This window comes from Ictidomys tridecemlineatus, chromosome 9 (genome assembly GCF_052094955.1).
Source record: "Ictidomys tridecemlineatus isolate mIctTri1 chromosome 9, mIctTri1.hap1, whole genome shotgun sequence".
Classification (NCBI taxonomy): Eukaryota; Metazoa; Chordata; class Mammalia; order Rodentia; family Sciuridae; genus Ictidomys; species Ictidomys tridecemlineatus.
This window is the reverse complement of record NC_135485.1, coordinates 73733639-73752921: the sequence shown is the minus strand read 5'-3', so window position 1 is coordinate 73752921 and position 19283 is coordinate 73733639. Positions and strand designations below refer to the sequence as shown.

Sequence of the window (19283 nt, the reverse complement as noted above, 5' to 3'; positions counted from 1 at the left end):
GGAATTAAAAAGTGCTTATGTGATATAGTAGAACGAGAGCTCTCCTGGCTTCAAGTGTACCCTTTTCATAAGTCCACTCAGGGACTTTTGTCAGTAGCAATGAAGTGTGTGTGTGTGGGGGAAGGGGGGTTGTTGTTAGAAGACTAATAGAATACTTAAGGTGTTTTCCTTTTTCATCTCCTAGCTTTATCTCCTGTTTTAGACTGTGGTTTCACTGTGTCAGGTCCATATCTTTTAGTTTTGTTACTCACTGTCTTTAAACCTTTCACTTGGTGAGGAATATACAGAATGTTAAAGTATGAGCTTCAGGTCCAGCCACTTGGATCCTCTGCCCTTAGCCTCCAGGTACTTATCTCCTCAAATAGAGACCTCCTTCTTCTTTCAGGTGTCCATTTATTTGTTGTTCAGAATAATGAGGGTAATAGAGAAAAAGTATCTTGTAGGAATCAAGTTAATCCACCAAATGAAGTTAATTCACTATGGTGGTGACCATAGTAGTTCTTGTTGATAATGTAATAATCTGTGTTTTAGGTTTTATCTAGAGGAGAGAAAAAAAGGACCAGTGTAGCAATGGAGCTGATTGCTGATCCTCCCATCTTATTCTTGGATCGACCAACAACTGGTTTACATATAAGCACAGCAAATACTGTACTTTTGCTCCTGAAAAGGTAAATACTGTAGGAACATTGTTCTTTTATTTATTTACAATTGGATCACTTCTATGTACCAGGGGTTCAGTGTGCCAGGGTTTCAGAAGTGAAGAGCAAAATTCTTTCCTTTCTTCTTAAAGAGAAATAGTCAAGGAGCAAAGAAGTGTTATTAAGAAAAATTAATGAACAACTTGGGGAAGAAAGGCCATGAAGGGAGTGAGGAATTGTTTTAAAAAACAGCATAGTCAAGGAGGGCCACAAGTATGTGACGAGAGACCTGTGACAGAGTGAGTCCTGCTCTTTCTGTCAGCAGAGAGTTCTGGTTGGAAGGAGCAGCCAGTGGCCCTGAGGCATAGCATGCTTGACGCTTGATGCTTGATGTGTGTGGAGCATCAGAGAGGTCAGAGGGACAGAACCCAGTGCAGGTTGGCTGCTAGACTCTTATAACAAGACCACAGACTGGGGGGCTGAATAACAGATACTACTTTTCTTCCAGCTCTGAAAGCTGGAAGTTGAGATCAAGGTGTCTACAAGTTGTATCTTCTTGGATCCTTCAATAGACACAGTCAGATGAGTCACCACTTAATGACCTTCTTTAATCTTAGTGACTTCTTTAAAGACTCTCCAGAGGTAGCCACATTCTGAGGTGCTGAGTGTTAGGACTTTAACATATCAGTTTTGGAGAGGCCACAATTCAGGCAATTAGAAATTATGTAAAGTAAAGTTGGGCTTGGGACAGAATACATAGACCTCATTGGCCCCTGTGAGACATATTTTCTGCTGCTAAGGTCCAGGGACATTTTGAGAGTGTCAGCATTGACTGCACAATGAGGCCAAGGTGAATGAAGGACACCAAGAAATAGCTGCAGAAGTAGGCCCCGTCCTACTAGGATGCTGGTGGTCAGGTGGTAAGAAAAGCATGGGTTCTGGGTCTTTTTTGAAGGTGGAACCAACTGGATGAGCTTAGGAAATGGACTTGGCCTGTTATGAATCCTAAGTGGGGGCCTGGAAAAGTAGAACAATGGGAAAAAATTCATTCATTTCTAACAAGAAAGGAGACTGGCAGGAATGTAATAGGAGAAATTTTTAAGATTAATTTTTAAACATCTTCTTTAAAATTATAAAAAATTATTTCAAACTGACAGGAAAATTCTAAGAAAAGTTTAATGAAAAAAAAAAATTCCCAGTTTCCTCACCTGGATTCCCTAACTTCTATTTTACTGCATTTGCTCCCCTCTTCCTCCATCTATGTTCCACCTGTGTAAGTTTTTTTCTGACCTCATTCTCCATCTCTGGTAAATTCTCCCCAGTGTAAATTCCAAGAGGCAAGGACATTCCACTACACCAGCCTTCAGATAAGGAAGTTGATAGTGGTGGCTTCACAACCATCCAGTGCTTAGACTCTAGTCACATGTCACCAGCTTCCCTTGCAGTGTCTGTTTCCTGCAGTGCCTTGGGATTCTTCACTGAAACATATCTTTTCTGGCTTTCCTGTTTTGGTTAGTTTGATAATCTGTGTGAGTACCACAGTCCTTTCCTGTCTGTCATGCCCTTGCAAGTTTTGGTGGATTTCATGGGGTGACCCTCTACTGGGTCCATCCCTATGTTCCATGAGCAGATTCCGGTCTCATAGGTGGTGTGAACCTCCCTCATTTGATCATGTTGGGGTCTGCTGGGCTTCTCTGCTGGGAAAGTACTTTACTTCTTTAGAGTAGATTAGTATTTTTTTTCTGGGAAGATAATTTCCTATTATACCAAGATTGTGTTCCTCCTCAAGTCTCACCTACCAATTTTAGCGTAAGCTAATAACTTCTGTTCTTGTGGTAGTTGCCTAAGAGGTAATTGTTGACATTTTATCTAAAGAAGAGTTTTTCCCCTGTTCATTTTCTGTGTGATGCAATGGGTTGGAATCTGCTTTTCTTCACTGTTTTAATGATTAAATTGATCCTTATTTGACTAGGGGATGGCTTTTCAATGGTCTGTGTGTTCTTTTGACCTCTCCCTGATCATTCTTCCATCATTACTTTGTAGTCACTGTGATGTTCCATGTTTATGTTGCACTTTTCCTGAGTTAGCTATTTGTGGATGGATGTGGTTTGTTCTGGTTTAATTAATATTAAGAAACCAAAATATGGTTGCTATTGTGCTCACTGCTATTGGAGTGGCATTGCTTTTAGATCTTCAGTAGGCATACCTAGGCCTACTGTATGTGTTTATATAAAATATGGAAATATATTCTATTTTATTTGGAAACATTGGCCCTGCATGAATTTTATATGTGTGTATACAGATGTGGTGTGTGTGTGTGTGTGTGTGTGTGTGTGTGTGTGTGTGTAGTGGGGTTTTTATTGTGTGTGTGGCAGGGTTCCTACCCATGGCCTCATATTTGCTAAGCACTTACTCTACACCTGAGCAATATTTTCAGTCCTTCTTTCTCTCTCTCTCTCTCTGTCTCTCTCTCTCTCTCTGTCTCTCTCTCTGTGTATATATGTATGTATATTATAAAAATATGTAAAAATATTTCTGTAATAATTGCTGTTTAAATAAGAGTATATATTTAGAAACCCATGAGTTCATATTTTTATTTTTATTTCCAGTCCAATACCTCTGTGTCATTTTTAGTTCTTTCCCTTTCAGCCTTTGCAAGTCACTTCAGACCATGAGAGATGTGACTCCTTTTATTTTAATATATTCACTTACTTGGTCTGTCTATGATTTAATTGTTTAATGCAACCAGTCTGCCACTTTCTCTGGGCTATATCTTTGTCTCCTACCTCTGGAAACCCCTCTACTTCATACTGTAAGGTGCCTGACACACCACCTTCATGGCTTCCCCTAGTACTTACCTTGCTTTCTCTGATGGCCATGCACCCATGAGAAAGTTTCTGATAGGAGAGAAAAAACAAGACGATGCAAAGATGGCTGTTTGTTTAAATATCTTATGCTCTAGATGTCAACATACATATAAATGAAGATGCCAGGTTATGGGCCTGGAGTTCGGGTACCTTTATAGAACATACCCAGGAAATTTTTTATTATCTACAGCTCTGCTGGCAGTGTTCATTAGACAATGATGAATTGATACAGAATATTGTAACTATTTCCTTTATGTTTCTTACTGAGTAGCATTCAAGCATCCTGCCTCTTGCAGAGATCAAGCCCTGCTATGCAAAGTCATCACTTGGAGTCTGATTAAATTGTAGATTCTGTTTCTTTAAGTCTGAGGTGGAGCCCAGGATTTCCCCTAGAGGACTTTAAGAGGAAATACTGATACTAATGCCACTGCCCATCCAATCACACTTTGGGTAGCAGGGCTCTCCTACAATTCTGCTTCCTGCTTCTAGTTGTCTACCAGCTCAATGATGTCTACTGAATACAGTTCCAGTTTCTGAGAGAAGGGCCAATCTTAGGCTTGTCATTCTCTTTTTGTAGACTCTTTAGTTACCTTATTCATTTAATACCAAGTCACTGTCTCTCAAACACATATAAACACACCTCTTGCTTTGTAACACTGAGTTTCTTTGACCAGGAGTATCCTTTTCTTAGCTGAGTCCTGTTGGTCCTTTTGATGTTCCACTTGTATCATCTTTAGCCTAGGTTGTTAGCATTTACAAGGAACCCTTAGCTATATCTATTCCACATTCTATTGAAATTTTTGGTCTTCTTGCCCAAATCTCTTTGGGGCAGAGCACCCTTGGGCACTAAACTATACTAGGAACTAATCAAATTTGTAGATTGAAGTGGGTCTTCTAAAGTTTTTTTTTTTTTGTTGTTGTTGTTGTTGCTCTCAGGATTGAACCTCAGTGTGCTCTACCATTGATCCTGTGACCTTCTTACTTCTTATTTTGGGACAGAGGTACACCAAGTGGCTTAGGCTAACTTCAGACTTGAAATCTTCCTGCCTCAACCTCCTGCCTAGCTGAGATTATAGTCACATACCACCACACCTGGCTCATAAACATTTTAAATATCTACTTTGAACATTTTCACCTTTATTTTTTGCATCCATAGTAATAACTCATGTGAAATGGCCTTTTAACACTATTTCTACCAAAATTAAACCAGAGATAGAATCATAGCCTTACTTCTTCATAATTGTGACTTAGTATTAACTTTTAAGCTTTTCCTGTTAAAAGTTATGAAATTATAATATTGAAACTACCTTATTACAATAGTGTGAAAATTAAAATGAAGTAATTTCTAAAGCGTTTAGCAATCTCATAGTACATACTTCAGAATGTTCATTGTTTTATCAAGGTAGAAAAAAGAAAAACTAATCCTAAAGTGATAGAAGACAAATCATCAATGAGAATTATTTGTATGACTATTGTCTTTTTTTTTAAAGAGAGAGAGAAGAGAAAGAGAGTATTTTTTAGTATTTATTTTTCAGTTTCCGGTGAACACAACATCTTTATTTTGTTTTTATATGGTGCTGAGGATCGAACCCAGAGCCCCGCGCATGCCAGGCAAGCGTGTTACCTACTGCTTGAGCCACATCCCCAGCCCAGACTGTTGTCTTACTATTTACTCTATTACTACTTCTCAAACTTGATTATACTTGTAGGTTGCCTGGACAGCTTGTTAATAATATGGACTCCCTGTATCATCCTCAGAAATTCTAATTCAGTGTCTAGGAGCACTGTCCAGGCATCTGTATTTTTAACAAGTCCTATAGTACATTCTAGACAGTCGATGTACCATCTTTTCAGAAGCCTAATGTTTTTAGTTTTTATTTTTCTTGGTAAGAATCATCTTTTTTATTTATCTTGATTATGTATTTTAATTGCTCTTATGGTACTTATAAACACTGCAAAATTCTTCCAAGGAAAAAACTGACTCTAAATGCTGCCAAGTTAAATCCTGTTTAGAACACAAAGAATATTAATAATGTATATGAAAAATTCTTTCAAAACAAGCAAATAAAAAAATTCCCTTAGTTGTTATTATTAAAGATACAAAGCCCATAATAATTACTACTTTTTCATAATAATTACTAAAGTGCACAAAAATCTTGATTTTTTTTTTGCATATCTGGGTATGAAACCCAGGGTCTTACATATGCCAGGAAAGCACTTTTGATGAGCTATATCTCCAGCCCATCATGAATTTTTTTTGAGTTGCAGTGTTGTTGAAATAATAAAGAATGATACCATGTTTAATTTTTAAATTGCATATTAAAGTGAATTTCTAACAATTTAGTACTAATAAAAACATTGAATTAGGAGTGAGGCTGTGGTTCAGCAATAGCCCACTTGCCTGGCATAAATGAGACACTGGGTTAAATCATCAGCACCATGTATTAAAAAATAAAGGTCTATCAACAACTAAAAAAAAAGAAACCCAAAAGATACATAAATTAAGGTATGGTGTCCAACTACAAGTAGAAAAATATTTTTAAAAAATGTTGAATTTAGATTATGTCATGTAGGTAACATAAGATTAGGTGATAAGACTATAAGAGAAAATGAAGTTGAACTTCGAACTCTCGTTTTAGTAGTAAGAATAAACTGTTTTATTAGGAAGGGCAAGGTTCTGATGTGTAATGATTCATTATCTTCCCTCTTTTGACTTAGGATTTCTGAGCAGGGACCAACAATCATCTTTACCATTAATCATCCTCGGTATTCCATCTTCAAGCTGTTTGACAGCCTCACCTTATTGGCCTCAGGAAAACTATTGTATCAAGGTCCTGCACAGAAGGCTTTGGAATACTTTGCATCAGCAGGTTTGGTTGACTTTTTCATGCACTAGATCCTTCATTCTTGGAATTCTGGGAGAGAACAGAGGTGTTGATGGGAGTGCTGTTTGATCTTTGTATAAATTTACCTCAGGTTCTGCCACTCTAAAACATCCTTGGTCACTTTGTTGCCAAACAATTTCTTCATATGGCAGCATATGTGTGTGAGAGTGTTTGTACTGGTCCTGTGGCTGTTCTGCTTCCCAGTGACTGTGTGGGTTAGCTCTTCATTCCTATAACACATATCTGAGAAAAACTAATTACAAAAAGTATGATGGTTTTTGGCTTCAAGTTTCAGATGTTTCAGTCCACAGTCTACTGGCTTCATTGCTTTGGGCCTGAGGTGAGGCAGAAAAAAGGTGGAGGAGAGCTGTTCAGCTCATGGCAACCAGGAAAGAGAAAGAGAGATGAGAGGAGAGAGAGAGAGAGAGAGAGAGAGAGAGAGAGAGAGAGAGAGAGAGGGAGGGAGGGAGGGAGGGAAGGAGGAGGGGGAGAGAGAGAGAAGAAAAAGAAGAAGAGGAGAAAGAGGAGGGAGAGAATGAGAAGGAAAGGTGGGGAGGGGAGAGGAAAGGCGAGGAAATGGGTTGGGGACAAAATAAATCCTTCCAGGGCATGAACCCAGTGACCTACTTTTTCAAATTAGGTCCCACTTCTAAGTAATCTATTGTCATTATTATCCCATAAAATGAATTAGTTTCCTGAGGAAGTTAGAGCCCTCATAATCAAATAATTTCTTAAAAGCTCCATCTCTGTACATTGGAGACTGAGTCTTAAATTCTTTAGTATTTAAGTATTTAAAGTGTATACTTTATATCCAAACCATAATATTCTGCCCCAACCCCAAAAGGCTCATGTTCATCTCATAATGTAAAATGCATTCAGTCCTACTAGTCTTTAACAATTCCAACATTTCTCAAAACTCTAAATCCAAAGTATTCTGTGAGACTCAAGGTAACACCTTAGCTGTGTGCCCATATAGATAATAATAGGTAAGTTACATGTTTCTAATATACAATGGAACAGAGTAGACATTTCCATTCCAAAAGGGAATAAACAGTCTCCAAAAAAGCCTTGTTCTTTGCATATATCCTTCCTCAGCAGACATTCCATGGTTCATGGCATCTCTTAGTCCTGGCAACTCCATTACTGATTTAGCTTCCTCTCACAGAATCTCACATCACCCTCTCAGGGGTTGTCTGCAGAGACTGCAACCTTGACATAAATTCCTATCTCCCAGGCCTTCCTTTGAAATCTGGGTAAAAACTTTCATGAACCCCCTACTTCAGAATTCTGCATTATTTAAAACTGGCACAACACAAATGACACCAAGGCCCACAGCCTGTAGGAACAGTAGCTGGGTCTGCTCAAACAATAGCTGTAGCAGCTACTGAGTGCTTGGACAGTAAAATGAGTCCTGGCAGGACAAGTTTCTAGGTGGCCCTGTGCCTGCAATGTAACCCAGGTCTCTCAAAGCAGAGTCTTTCAAACTAGTTATCATTTTTACTCCTTTAAACATATTTCCTTTTTTCTCCATGAAACATTGGTTTCTCTTTAAAGGCTCTGATTTCTTCAGCAACCACACCTTCCTTATTTGCAGTTTTACAAGTGTTTTTCTGGCCAAACAGACAATTTTAAATGTTTCTTATCTGCTTCTTGTTGCCATTTCTCACTAAAAATATGGCTAAAAGCTACTAGCAATAACTATGCCACAGTCCCAATGATTTGTTGCCTTGAAATTTCCTCCAGTAGATTAGTTAGTTCATCATCTTTAAATTCAGCCTCAGAGAGTGTCGAACAAAATGGAAACAACTTCCTTGTCAGAATATACCACTTATGGACTTTAGTCCAGTTCCCAAAACAGTCCTCATTACAATCTGAAATCTCATGAACACAATCTTTACTGTCCACATTCTTGTTGACATTCTGGTCTCCTGAGATCACACCATAATTGTCCATTAGCCTCTGCTTACAACATTCCAAAGCTTCTTTATCTTGTATCTCCACATTTTTCCAAATTCCTCCCACAAATCATTTTCAAAGGCTTCTGAAGCACATGGTCAGGTATAGTCACAGCAATGACCACACTTCTTGTTAACTAACTCTTCACTGTTGTGATCAATAATTGAGAACAGTAACTTAGAGGAGGAAAGATTTATTTTGGCTCATGGTTTTGGAGGTTTCACTCCATTACAGCTATATGCATTGCTTTTGGCCTTAGGTGAGAACTAAGCTTCATTTCTTTGGACCTTTGGTGAGAAACATCATGGCAGAAAGGTGTAGTGGTGAAAACTGTGCAACTCTTGCCAGCGAGGAGGGAGGGAGGGAGAGATGGAGGGAGAGAGAGAGACAGAGAGACAGAGACAGAGAGAGAGAGGGAGGGAGGGAGGGAGGGAGGGGAGAGGAGATTAGGAGCATGATAAATTCTTCCAGGGCATACTTCCAGTGACTTAATTCCTCCCACCACACAGTAGTCCATTGAAGTTATTAATTTATGAGATTGCTATATTGTGTACCATGCCTTAAACACATGTGTTGTGGTTTAGATATGAGGTTTTCCCCAAGAGGTCATGTGTGAGATGGCATAACAATGTTCAGAGGTAAATTGATCAGACTACGAGAGGTATAACCTGATCAATGGATTAATCCACTGGTATATATTAACTGGATCATAACTATAGGCAAATAGGGGGTGGCTAGAGGAAGTAGGTCACTGAGGACATATATTTTGGGCTTATATTTTGTTCCTGGTGAGTGAACCTCTCTCCCTAATTCCTAATTATTATGTCCTGAGATGCTTTCCTACTCCATGCCCTTCTACCATGATGTTCTATCTCGCCTGGGCCCACCACTACAGAGTTGACTGATGGTGGACTGAACCTCTGAAATCATGAGCCAAAATAATCTTTTCCTCCTCTATGTTTTTATTTTCAGGTCTTTTGGTCACAGTTGATTAAAACAACATGAATATTTGGGGAAATTCATATCCAAACCATAACAGTGATCTTTCCCTGAAAGTTCAAAATTTAACTACTTGGATTTATATCTAGTTATTCTGTCAGTTAAATATTTATGGAATGGCCCAATATTATTATTTTGAGACCTATAACATATTGCTTTTTTAGTTTTTATTGTGACATGTAATCTTGCTCTGCCTTCACGAGAGCTCATGGAGATACTACTTAACTTTCTAGAAACATTAGACTCAAGATTTAGGACTTAAGTGGGTGTGAGTGATCTATTAGTCAATGGAATGGCTAATCCCAAATCTGATTAGACCAATATTTCAGGGATGACTGATTCTTTGAATTTTTTTATTAAATTATGTGATTTTTTTAACAGCTCATACAATCTGCTTCAGAGATATTTGGGTATGATCATAGATGCTTCTCTATGACCCCAAGCAGTTGTCTTTTTAAATTTGTTTTTGTTTAATATCTCTCCTTTAAAAATAATCAAGCATGGGGGTTGGGGATGTGGCTCAAGGAGTAGCGTGCTCCACTGGTGTGCTTGCGGCCTGGGTTCGATCCTCAGCACCACATACAAACAAAGATGTACAAAAACTAAAAAAAAAATAAAATAAAATATTAAAAAATTCTCTCTCTCTCTCTCTCTCTCTCTCTCTCTCTCTCTCTCTCTCTCCTCATACTCTCTCTTTAAAGAAAAAAAACTATCTCTCTCTCTCTCTTTAAAAAAAAATTTTTAAAAAGTACCCAAGCATGTATAGGTCTGGGGAGTCCAGAGGAGATAAGAATCAGACCACAGGCAAAGTTTAGATGATTTAAGCCACTACAAGTGAAGGAAAGAGTTCATGTGTACTGTACTGGTCAATTTCTTTCCAGAATGCTACTCTGAAAGATTTGTTCCTCTTTGGAATTATGACAGATTGACAGATGATAAATTTGAAATATTAATTTAATAGGTAGAAAAGCTATCTTGTTGTCATTAGTACTGCCATTCCAGTATTTCCTGGATCAACTCAGAATACAATGCATCGGGGCCTTCAAAACTTCCTTCCTGTACTTAGCCTTAGTCTTATGCAGGAGTATTGATAAACTCCAGGAAATTTAGATAGCTTATTGAATTTTACTACTTATTGTAGATAATAACTAATGTAATGTGTTCTAAAGAGTCCAGATTTGGTTGGATATGTATGTATGTATGTATGTGTGTGTGTGTGTGTGTGTGTGTGTGTGTGTGTGTGTATATATATATATATATATATATATATATATATATATGAAAATGAGGGAGAAGATGATAATTCTGCCTTCCCTAGTCTCACCCGTCTCACACTGTGTGAGTCCTCTTTACTTTCGAAGACTATTGGGTTGAGTTTTTGGAGTGCCTTCTTTTGCAGGTTATCCCTGTGAGCTGTACAACAGCCCTGCAGTCTTCTTTCTGGAGATCATTAATGGAGAATTTTCTGCTATGGTATTAAACAGAGAGGAAGAAGGGCGTGAAGGTACATCAGTCTCAGATTTACAGTTTTTGCCTAATCAATTTGGCTGAGGTTTTGTGATATGGAAACATATTCTAACAGGGCTTTGTGAATTTGCATTAATGTTGTGTTCTGATACCAGTCAGCAGATAGACTTTGCTACCTGTCAGTGCTATGGTTTTTTGTTTGTTTGTTTGTTTGTTTTAAGAGTGAGCATTTATATGCTACTTTTGATTTTATGGGGGGGTTTCCATTTAAAAATAAATATGTTCATTGTTATAGTACTTATAAATGAGAAACAGTTTTTTATGCATTAACATGTAGAATTAAAGGACCAGATTTTTATATTAACATTATCACTCTGTATGAAGATATTTATTTTCATAGTTATGTTCCAAGTTGGGAGGAAAAGGTCAGTGAGTTTCCTGTATCCGTAATTACAATCATAGTAGTAGCCAGCTCATTTACCTGTGTATTCCTAATGTGAAATGTGGCAATAAAGCTAGTAATTTTTATATTCAAGCTCTAAAATCAAATTGTTATTGAAGAAAGGAGTCATAGAAAAGTGGATTAAATAACTTGTTGTCTGATAGTAGTGATTTTGTTCTTTATTCATTTTTTCTTTGAAAGTCAGCGAGACTGAAGAGCTTTCCAAGGGGAAAATACCAGTCATAGAAACATTAGCTGAGTTTTACCTCAACTCCTCCATCTACAGAGAAACGAAAGCTGAGTTAGACCAACTCTCAGGTGGTCAGAAGAAGAGGAGCTCGGCCTTCAAGGAGACCACCTATATCACCTCCTTCTATCATCAGCTCAGATGGATTGTCTGGCGTTTTTTCAAGAACTTGCTGAGTGATCCTGAAGAAAACATATTTCAGGTGACCTGAGACTCTTTTAATTATGCTGTGAAATACCCCTGTAGAATTAACATGGTTTTGCTATGATCTACTTCAGGAATTGGTTTATCCTCTTCCATTCACTTATTATTCTTGCTTCATTTGGTATGTAATCATGGCCAATAGAACAACAACAACAAAAAAAAATCACAAGTTTTACTTATGGGAAATTTTCTTAGTGATTCTGGGATTACCTCACCAGAATTTTTGTTGATTTAGACAAATTATAATGGGTAATATTGAGTAGAAAAAAATTTTCCTCAAAAAAAATAAAGACAATGTGTCTCAGATATGTATGGGTATTGCATAGCTGTCCACTTTCATTTGCAGAGTCATTCACAGGATCATGTGTTGCATTTTGGGAACTCACAAAGCAGTACACAAAATGAGTAAAAATAAACATTTCTGGTCTCATGCAATTCATTTGTTATGAGGGCAGAGACATGATAATTAATATATTAGATTGCAGAAAGGTCTATACAGAAAATTTAATCACCAACGGAGGGAGAAGAGGGATGGGAGACAAAAGGTAGTAGGGGCAAGAGGGTTGTTTTGCCCTTGAAATGTGGCAGTGAGGGAACATGATGTTAATGAATACAGTTGAGAGTTGTCTAGGCTGACCATTGTCTGGGCTGCCCACTGTCTGGTGGAGGATCCTGTATGCAAAGTGCTGTTCCTTATAATTCACCTTCCTTATTGAGAGATTTTAAACTTTAGAAAGCACTAGATACCTCAAAGGGTTTGCATTTAATGCACAGATAGTAACCAGACTTAACAAGTCTATTCACTGTCAGGTTAACCCTCTTAACTAGGATGATATAATGTAATTTTCTTCTTTGGCTAGCTCTGTGGTCATTGTTGATTATCACTTCTCAAGGTTTTTCTGTTGTTTTTATCCCCTGTGTCATACAAAGCTTTTCTAACTTCCAGTTCATTTTCTGTCATTTGTAAGGAAATCAGTTTAGCTGATTGTTTGGGGTTGAACACCAAGCCTAAAGACACTAGGCCTCTGTCTGCATCTTAAGGAGGCCTAGGACGAAATGCACATTGTCAATCATTGATTTTCAGTTAAGTATTGAAAGATGGCCTTTGTTGGCTCTAATGAAGTACTACTGACTATTTAATGTTAACCATCATAATGTTCATATTTAATTATTGCCTGCATCTGTATTTGAGTCAGATTGTCAATTTCTGCAAACATTTGTTGTGCTTTTGATCTGTCATTTCTCTCAGACCATGGACAGTTTTATGTCCTACCAATCAAAGGTAAAGTTTTACTGTTTCAGAGCAAATTTGATGTTATTTGGAAGCATGTCAGATGACTTAGATTTATCAACCTGCATTATATATTTTTGAACAATGTGATGTAATCCATTCATTCTTTCATATGATTTATGTATCATGTTTCTTACTTGATTCTCAAAGTAGTAGTTCTGGACAGAGTATGATTAGGACATAGCTACCTGCAAATACACCAGGATTGTGCATTTGGTCCTAGGTGTCCTTAAGATGCAAACAGAAGCCCAGTGCCTCCAGGCTTGATGTTCAGCCTTCTGGTCTCATCAGTGAACTCAGTTCTGCAAAAGGAAGTCCAGCAATATTCAGAGAATAGTAGTCTCTAGAATAAGGGGAGAACTCTTAGAGATCCCTGAGTTTAGTGGGACAAATCTCAACAATTTTGTAAATGCTGGAATGTTTGTGTAGGAAGAGGCAAACTCTTTTGTGGAAAGCGCCAAATAGTTAATATTTTAGGCTTTTCAGGTCCATATAGTCCTTGTCTCAGGTAGTTACCTCTCACATTAGAGTGAAAGCAGCCTTAGGTCATAATAAAAAAAATGAACCTGGCTATGTTCTCCTAAAACTTTGATTCATGGATCATGAATTTCATATAAATCTCCTATCAAAAGGCATAGTATTTTTATGATTTTTTTTTAATTTATAAAGCTGTTATTAGTTTGTGGGCAGAAGAAAAAAACAGTAATTGGCCCCATTTGACCTGTGGAGCATAGTTTAATGATCCTTGTGGTTTAGGATTCTTAAACTGGAGTGTTCTTTTCGCCTAAGTTTTGAAGATAGATTTGTTAAAATGTTAAGATAGATTTGTTTTATGGCTTCCTTCTTATAAGACCCTATCTGTAACCTGATAACTATGTTTTGATTTAAACTAGTTATTTATACAGTTCAGACTTGACCTCTAGCCAGCAGTTGTATTTGGAAGTTCTTAGAATAAATGAATTATCTATATAAAATTATTTAGAATTTATTCAGTGTGCTAAAGTTTTCCTGATTAAATCAATTTGGAAGACATTGTTATCAATCTGTCTGAGAATCATTGTTTCTATTAACATATTGAACATCTATAGATTTTTTTATTAAAAGCTATAGACATCCCTCAGAACATATCCTTGAGAAATATTGTTTCAACATATTTGAACAAAGACTGAGTAACATTTTGGGAGAACTGCTTTTTCATCTTTGTGTTTAAAACAAACCAGATGCGCAAAGCTCAGATATGTGGACATTATCACTACTAATGCTTAGTTTTCTTTTTTTTTTTAATGTAAGACAGAATAATATGTGTAACCTCATAATAGTGTGCATGATATTGTCATGCAATTCTTTGTTTTGTTAAATGTTTGAAAACTATAGGAAACATCCTAATACTTATTGGTAGTATAAGATGTCAAGTTGGAATAAAAAAAAAAACTAAGAATATGGAGTGTTGAAACTGAAAAATTGAATATTCTTAAAAGTTATTCTGTATGAAAGTAAAGACTCTTGTTTACCTGTTTATATTGCACATTGGTAGAACCATCAGCATTTATTTGGAAGTCTTTCCAGATTAGGGTCCTCACAAACTATTCTTTACAGATCATGCTTAATTTTTTTAAACTTTATTTTCCTTTATGCCATAAATGTCCTTCACTGATTATTTCACATTTTAATACTGTTATAGTATTGAGTTTCATTTGTTCCCAAATGACTTCCCCAGATCCCTGCATGTCTGTTAACTCTAGTAACATTTGTGGGTTCAGTACCTGAATTGAACTGGACCCTTAACTGACAGTGCCTGGTGGACACTGAGAGTAATTTTAGCTTGTCCAGTAGTCTACTTGTTGTCCTGCCAATTCCCTGAAGAAAAGATACCTTAATTTGCCATCTAATTTAGATAGCATTTTCATAACATATACTGCTTAGTGACTCTGGCCACACCATTAAAGTGTTCATTGAAATGGAGAGATGTGATCATATATATATATATATATATATATATATATATATATATATATATATATATATATATATCATATAATAATAAATGACATGAAAAATCTTAACTCTAATTGAAATTCTTACCCTTTTTATGTTCATTTTTCTTTTTGAAAAGATAACTGTGGCAGTCATTCTGGGAGTGGTCATAGGTGCATTTTTCCTGGCACTAAAACATGATTGTACTGACATCTACCATAGGTAGGTAAATTTGGATCTTGATTTTTATAAAATTCCATCACATTATTCAAGCTTGTAGACACCCATTCAAGAATTTGAATTTATGATAAGTATGATGCAAAACTCAGGAAAGAGTCAGTATTCTTTTTACACATGTATACATATGTGTGGTAAATTATATGCAAGCTGAAGTTTACCCTTTCAGCCATTTTTATATGTACAGTTCAGTGGCATCACATACATTTATACTGAGCATCCATCACTGCTATCCACCTCCAGACCTTTCTTTCATATTCTGAAATGCAATCTTCATACCATTGAATAGTAAGTCTCCATACCCACCTCTCCCAACCCTTGGCAACCATCTTTGACTTTCTCTGTTGCAGTCATGTAATATTTTTTTTGCATATGACTGGCTTATTTCCCTTAGCATAATGTTCTCAAGGTTCATCCATACTGTAGTATATGTTGGAATTTGTTTTTTAAGGCCAACTAATTGTCCATTATATTGTTTATGCATCCATTCATGAAAGTCTGTGTCATTGACCCCTTTTTGGGGTCCGTATTACTCAGTATTGTGAGTAATACTGCGATTAGTAGAATTATCTCTGAGTCTCTGATTTCACCTCAATGGGGTATATTGAATGGCTGGGTGATAAGGACTTTCTGTTAAGATTTCCAAGACCTGCCATGCTGTCCTCCACTGCAGCTGCACCATTTTCCATTGTTCCAGCAGCATGCAAGGGTCCCAGTTTCTCCACATCCCCACCAGAACTTGTTCATTTTTATTTTTGTAAATAATAGAGATCTATTGGATTTTTGGTGAATATCTTGTGAAGTCTTTTGCCTTTTCAAAAATTTAATTGTTTTATTTTTCATTATTGTTGACTTTGAGTTCTTTATATTTATGAATTTCTGATCCTTTATCAGTTACTTAATTTGTGAATAGTTTCTCCTATCTTTTGGGTTATCTATTCACTCTGTTGGTAGTGTGTTTGACACATAAATGTTTCTATTTTTGATGTAATCAAGATTGTCTGTTGTTGTTGTTACTAGTGAGTCAATTTCTTTGAATTTTTTTTGGGGGGGAACATAGGAGTGTCAGTTAAGAGGACAGAACTCAGTTTTTTCTGTTGTGTGGAGCACTCATATTACTTTTTGTGATTGTTGCCTAGTTTCAACTGTAATGTGTCCTTTAATCTCTTCTCATGATGAGAGATTTAACTGGCTGTGTCATGTCCTGAACATAGGTGCTCAGCAACATCCCAGACCCAGGGTCCTCCTCATAGTTCATGTATGGAGAACCATATGTGGCTACCTGATGGGATGGCTGCCTGTCATCCAGAGCCTAAGGTTACCTCTAAACAGCCAAAGGGGCTGTATGGTCTTATCCCCATTTTATTATAGAGGGTGATTGTAAAAGCTTGTGTTGAGTCTGTTTTGATACATGGAGAAGGCTGGCTATTTTCTAAACTAAGAATGAGCATTGTTTAGATTTACACTATCCCCCAAACTCTCATATGTTGAAGGGTTCCCCAATGCAGGAGTGTTCAGAGGTGGGGCTTTTGGATAGTGATAGAATCATGAAGGCACATTTCTCCCCAGTGGATTCATCAATTGATAGTTAGAAAGACTCGTGGGTGTGGGACCTAGTTGGAGGTAGCAGGTCACTGGGGGCATGCCCTGGTGGAAGGTTGATCTTTTCCCTGGCCCCTCCTCATCTCTCTTTCTCTCTGCTTCCTGGCTGCAATGAGCTGAGCAGCTTTCCTCCAGCATCACTTCTGCCATAATATTCTGCTTTAACCCCAACCAAAGAAGCCAGCCAAGGGTGGAATGAAACCTCTGAAACTGTATATCAGTGTAAATTATTTTTTCCCTGTAAATTGTTTATGTCAGAGCCAGGTACTGCCTATAATCCCACTTACTTGGGAGGTGGAGTCAGAACAGCCTCAGCAGCTTAGCAAGATCCTGTCTCAAGACAAAAAAATAAGGACTGGGGCTGGAGCTGAGTGGTAAAGAGCCCTTGGATTCAACCCCCGGTTCCAAAAAACATTGTTTATGCTAAGCATCTTGGTCAATTTCTTGAGATTATTTTTGAAGAATTTAGACATCAACCTTATTTTAACTTGTCCTTTTGACTTACCTTTGTTCACATTTTCTGTGGGCATTTGGTTATGTAAAAGTAGCCTGTGTGTGTGGCTTACCTAACAGTGATTTATTCTTTTGATTAGAAAACAGTAGTTTTGCATCATTTTGGAAACTATGTCCTTACAGCACTCTCCAGCAGTGACTATCAGTCCTTTATTATTTGAAATTGCTAGGGAGGCCAAAGGTTTTGTTCTTCTTTGGGATCAAGTACTATCCTTGCACTTTCTCTAACCTGTATAACTAAGAACTGGCTTTGAATTCTATGTAGAGTGTGAGCACCTTTGATTCAATAGCTTTATAAGTTTATAGTTATGGCTAAGCAAATTTGAAAAATGTATTTTAAAATGATTCCACTAATCCCAATTCTAGATATTTATGGAAATTATTTGAAATCAGTTTGTGAAAAAGGTGTCATCAGTCCTATGTTCATTGCAGCACTATTCACAATAGTCAAGTTAAGGAATCAAAGTGCCTGTCAGCAGATGAATGGGGAAAAAAATGTAGTATGTATACATAATGGAATACTATTCAGCCCTAAAAAATGAAATTTTGTCATTTGTGACAACATGGATGGAAGTGGAGAATATTATGGAAAGTAAATTAATCCAGGCTCAGAAAGACAAATAATACATATTCTCACTTATACATACATTCCCGAACAATTAAATAATTCTTAGAAGCATAGAATAGAATAGTAAACGGTGGTTGCCAGAATCTGAGGGATGGGCAGAATGAGGAGATTATGATCAAAGGGTACAAAGTCTCAGATTGAAGAGACACATTTTTTTTTAAATTTTTTTGAGATACATTGCTCATTGCTGTGAAGATGCTAAATAATAATATACCTTTCAAAATTGCTTGGATTAAATTTCAAATGTTTTCACCATGAAAAATGATAAATATTTGAAGTGGTAGAGATCACCTGAATTACCTTGACTTCATTATTTAACATATTTATGAATAGTATCATTACTTTGTACCATATATGCACAAGTATATTTTGATTTATTTGAAATTAAAAATTAAAATCAATCAGATAAATAATAGATATGACAAATGTAAGTTACTATCTTATAAAGAATTAGAATGAATTGGTTCTGTAATAATAAAAAGTAATATAAAATAAATCATATTATGTATCTGAATGAATTTCATTGTCTTCTTTCTCAGAGTTATGAACACTATAATATCATTAGCTATATTGAACTGAATCTTTGCTATATCCCATGCATCTCAAATTAACTTATAAGTTTACATAAGGTAAATTTTTGGACTCAAAGTTATGTAGTTGATTATCTACTAGGCATGGCTGTTTCCTATTTATTTTAATTATCATATTAACATTTACATGTTTACACATTTACAGGTACTATTATTTCATCATTCTTTAGGCATTAGGAAAATATATGGAGTGTCTCTGGACTCCTGTTTTTCCTTTAATATAGCTGGAATTGTTCACTTGAATTTATATTTAAAATATTTTTTCCTCTTGTTTTTTATGTCACTTAACTGATGTACTACCTTATCTTTTTTTTTCAAAATGTTTCAATTAAAAATCATTCATATCAGTTAAGTTGGTTTGAAGAGAAGCTTGTTCTTATTTCCAGGAGGTTGGTATATAATCATAAAAATTATATATATTTTTAAAAAAAAACACAATTCTTTTACTGAGAAGGTACACAGAATTTTTTTTTCTTCTTAAATTATATCTCTTTGATTTATTTTTGAAGACCTTGTAGGAAGGTGGCTGTCCTGGTCAAGGATGACTGTTGGGCTTTGCTGACGTGTGTGCTGTCTGTGTGTCTGAAGGAATGGAGTGTGGGTTCCTTCTAACATCTGGCATTTTTCTTCCACATGTCTCACCATTTTCTTGACTCAACTTTAAAATCAAACTGGCTAATTAAATTTTTAACCATCTGAGAAGTTTATTAAATTTGCTGTTTCTCTGTTTATATTTTAGGAAT

General features: G+C 36.5%; 1 protein-coding gene across 2 annotated transcripts in view; it reads left to right on the top strand.

Annotated features, from left to right (window-relative positions):
- Positions 1-19283, top strand: part of LOC144366787 (broad substrate specificity ATP-binding cassette transporter ABCG2-like) — a 32394-nt gene that overhangs the window by 11823 nt on the left and 1288 nt on the right. Inside the window, exons 6-10 of one of the 2 annotated variants that reach the window (XM_078021602.1) lie at positions 532-668; positions 6224-6375; positions 10745-10849; positions 11456-11703; positions 15110-15192. In XM_078021602.1, the coding sequence (XP_077877728.1) occupies positions 532-668; positions 6224-6375; positions 10745-10849; positions 11456-11703; positions 15110-15192 (725 nt within the window). The remainder of the gene's footprint in view (positions 1-531; positions 669-6223; positions 6376-10744; positions 10850-11455; positions 11704-15109; positions 15193-19283) is intronic. The other variant, XM_078021603.1, reaches the window with a different exon arrangement.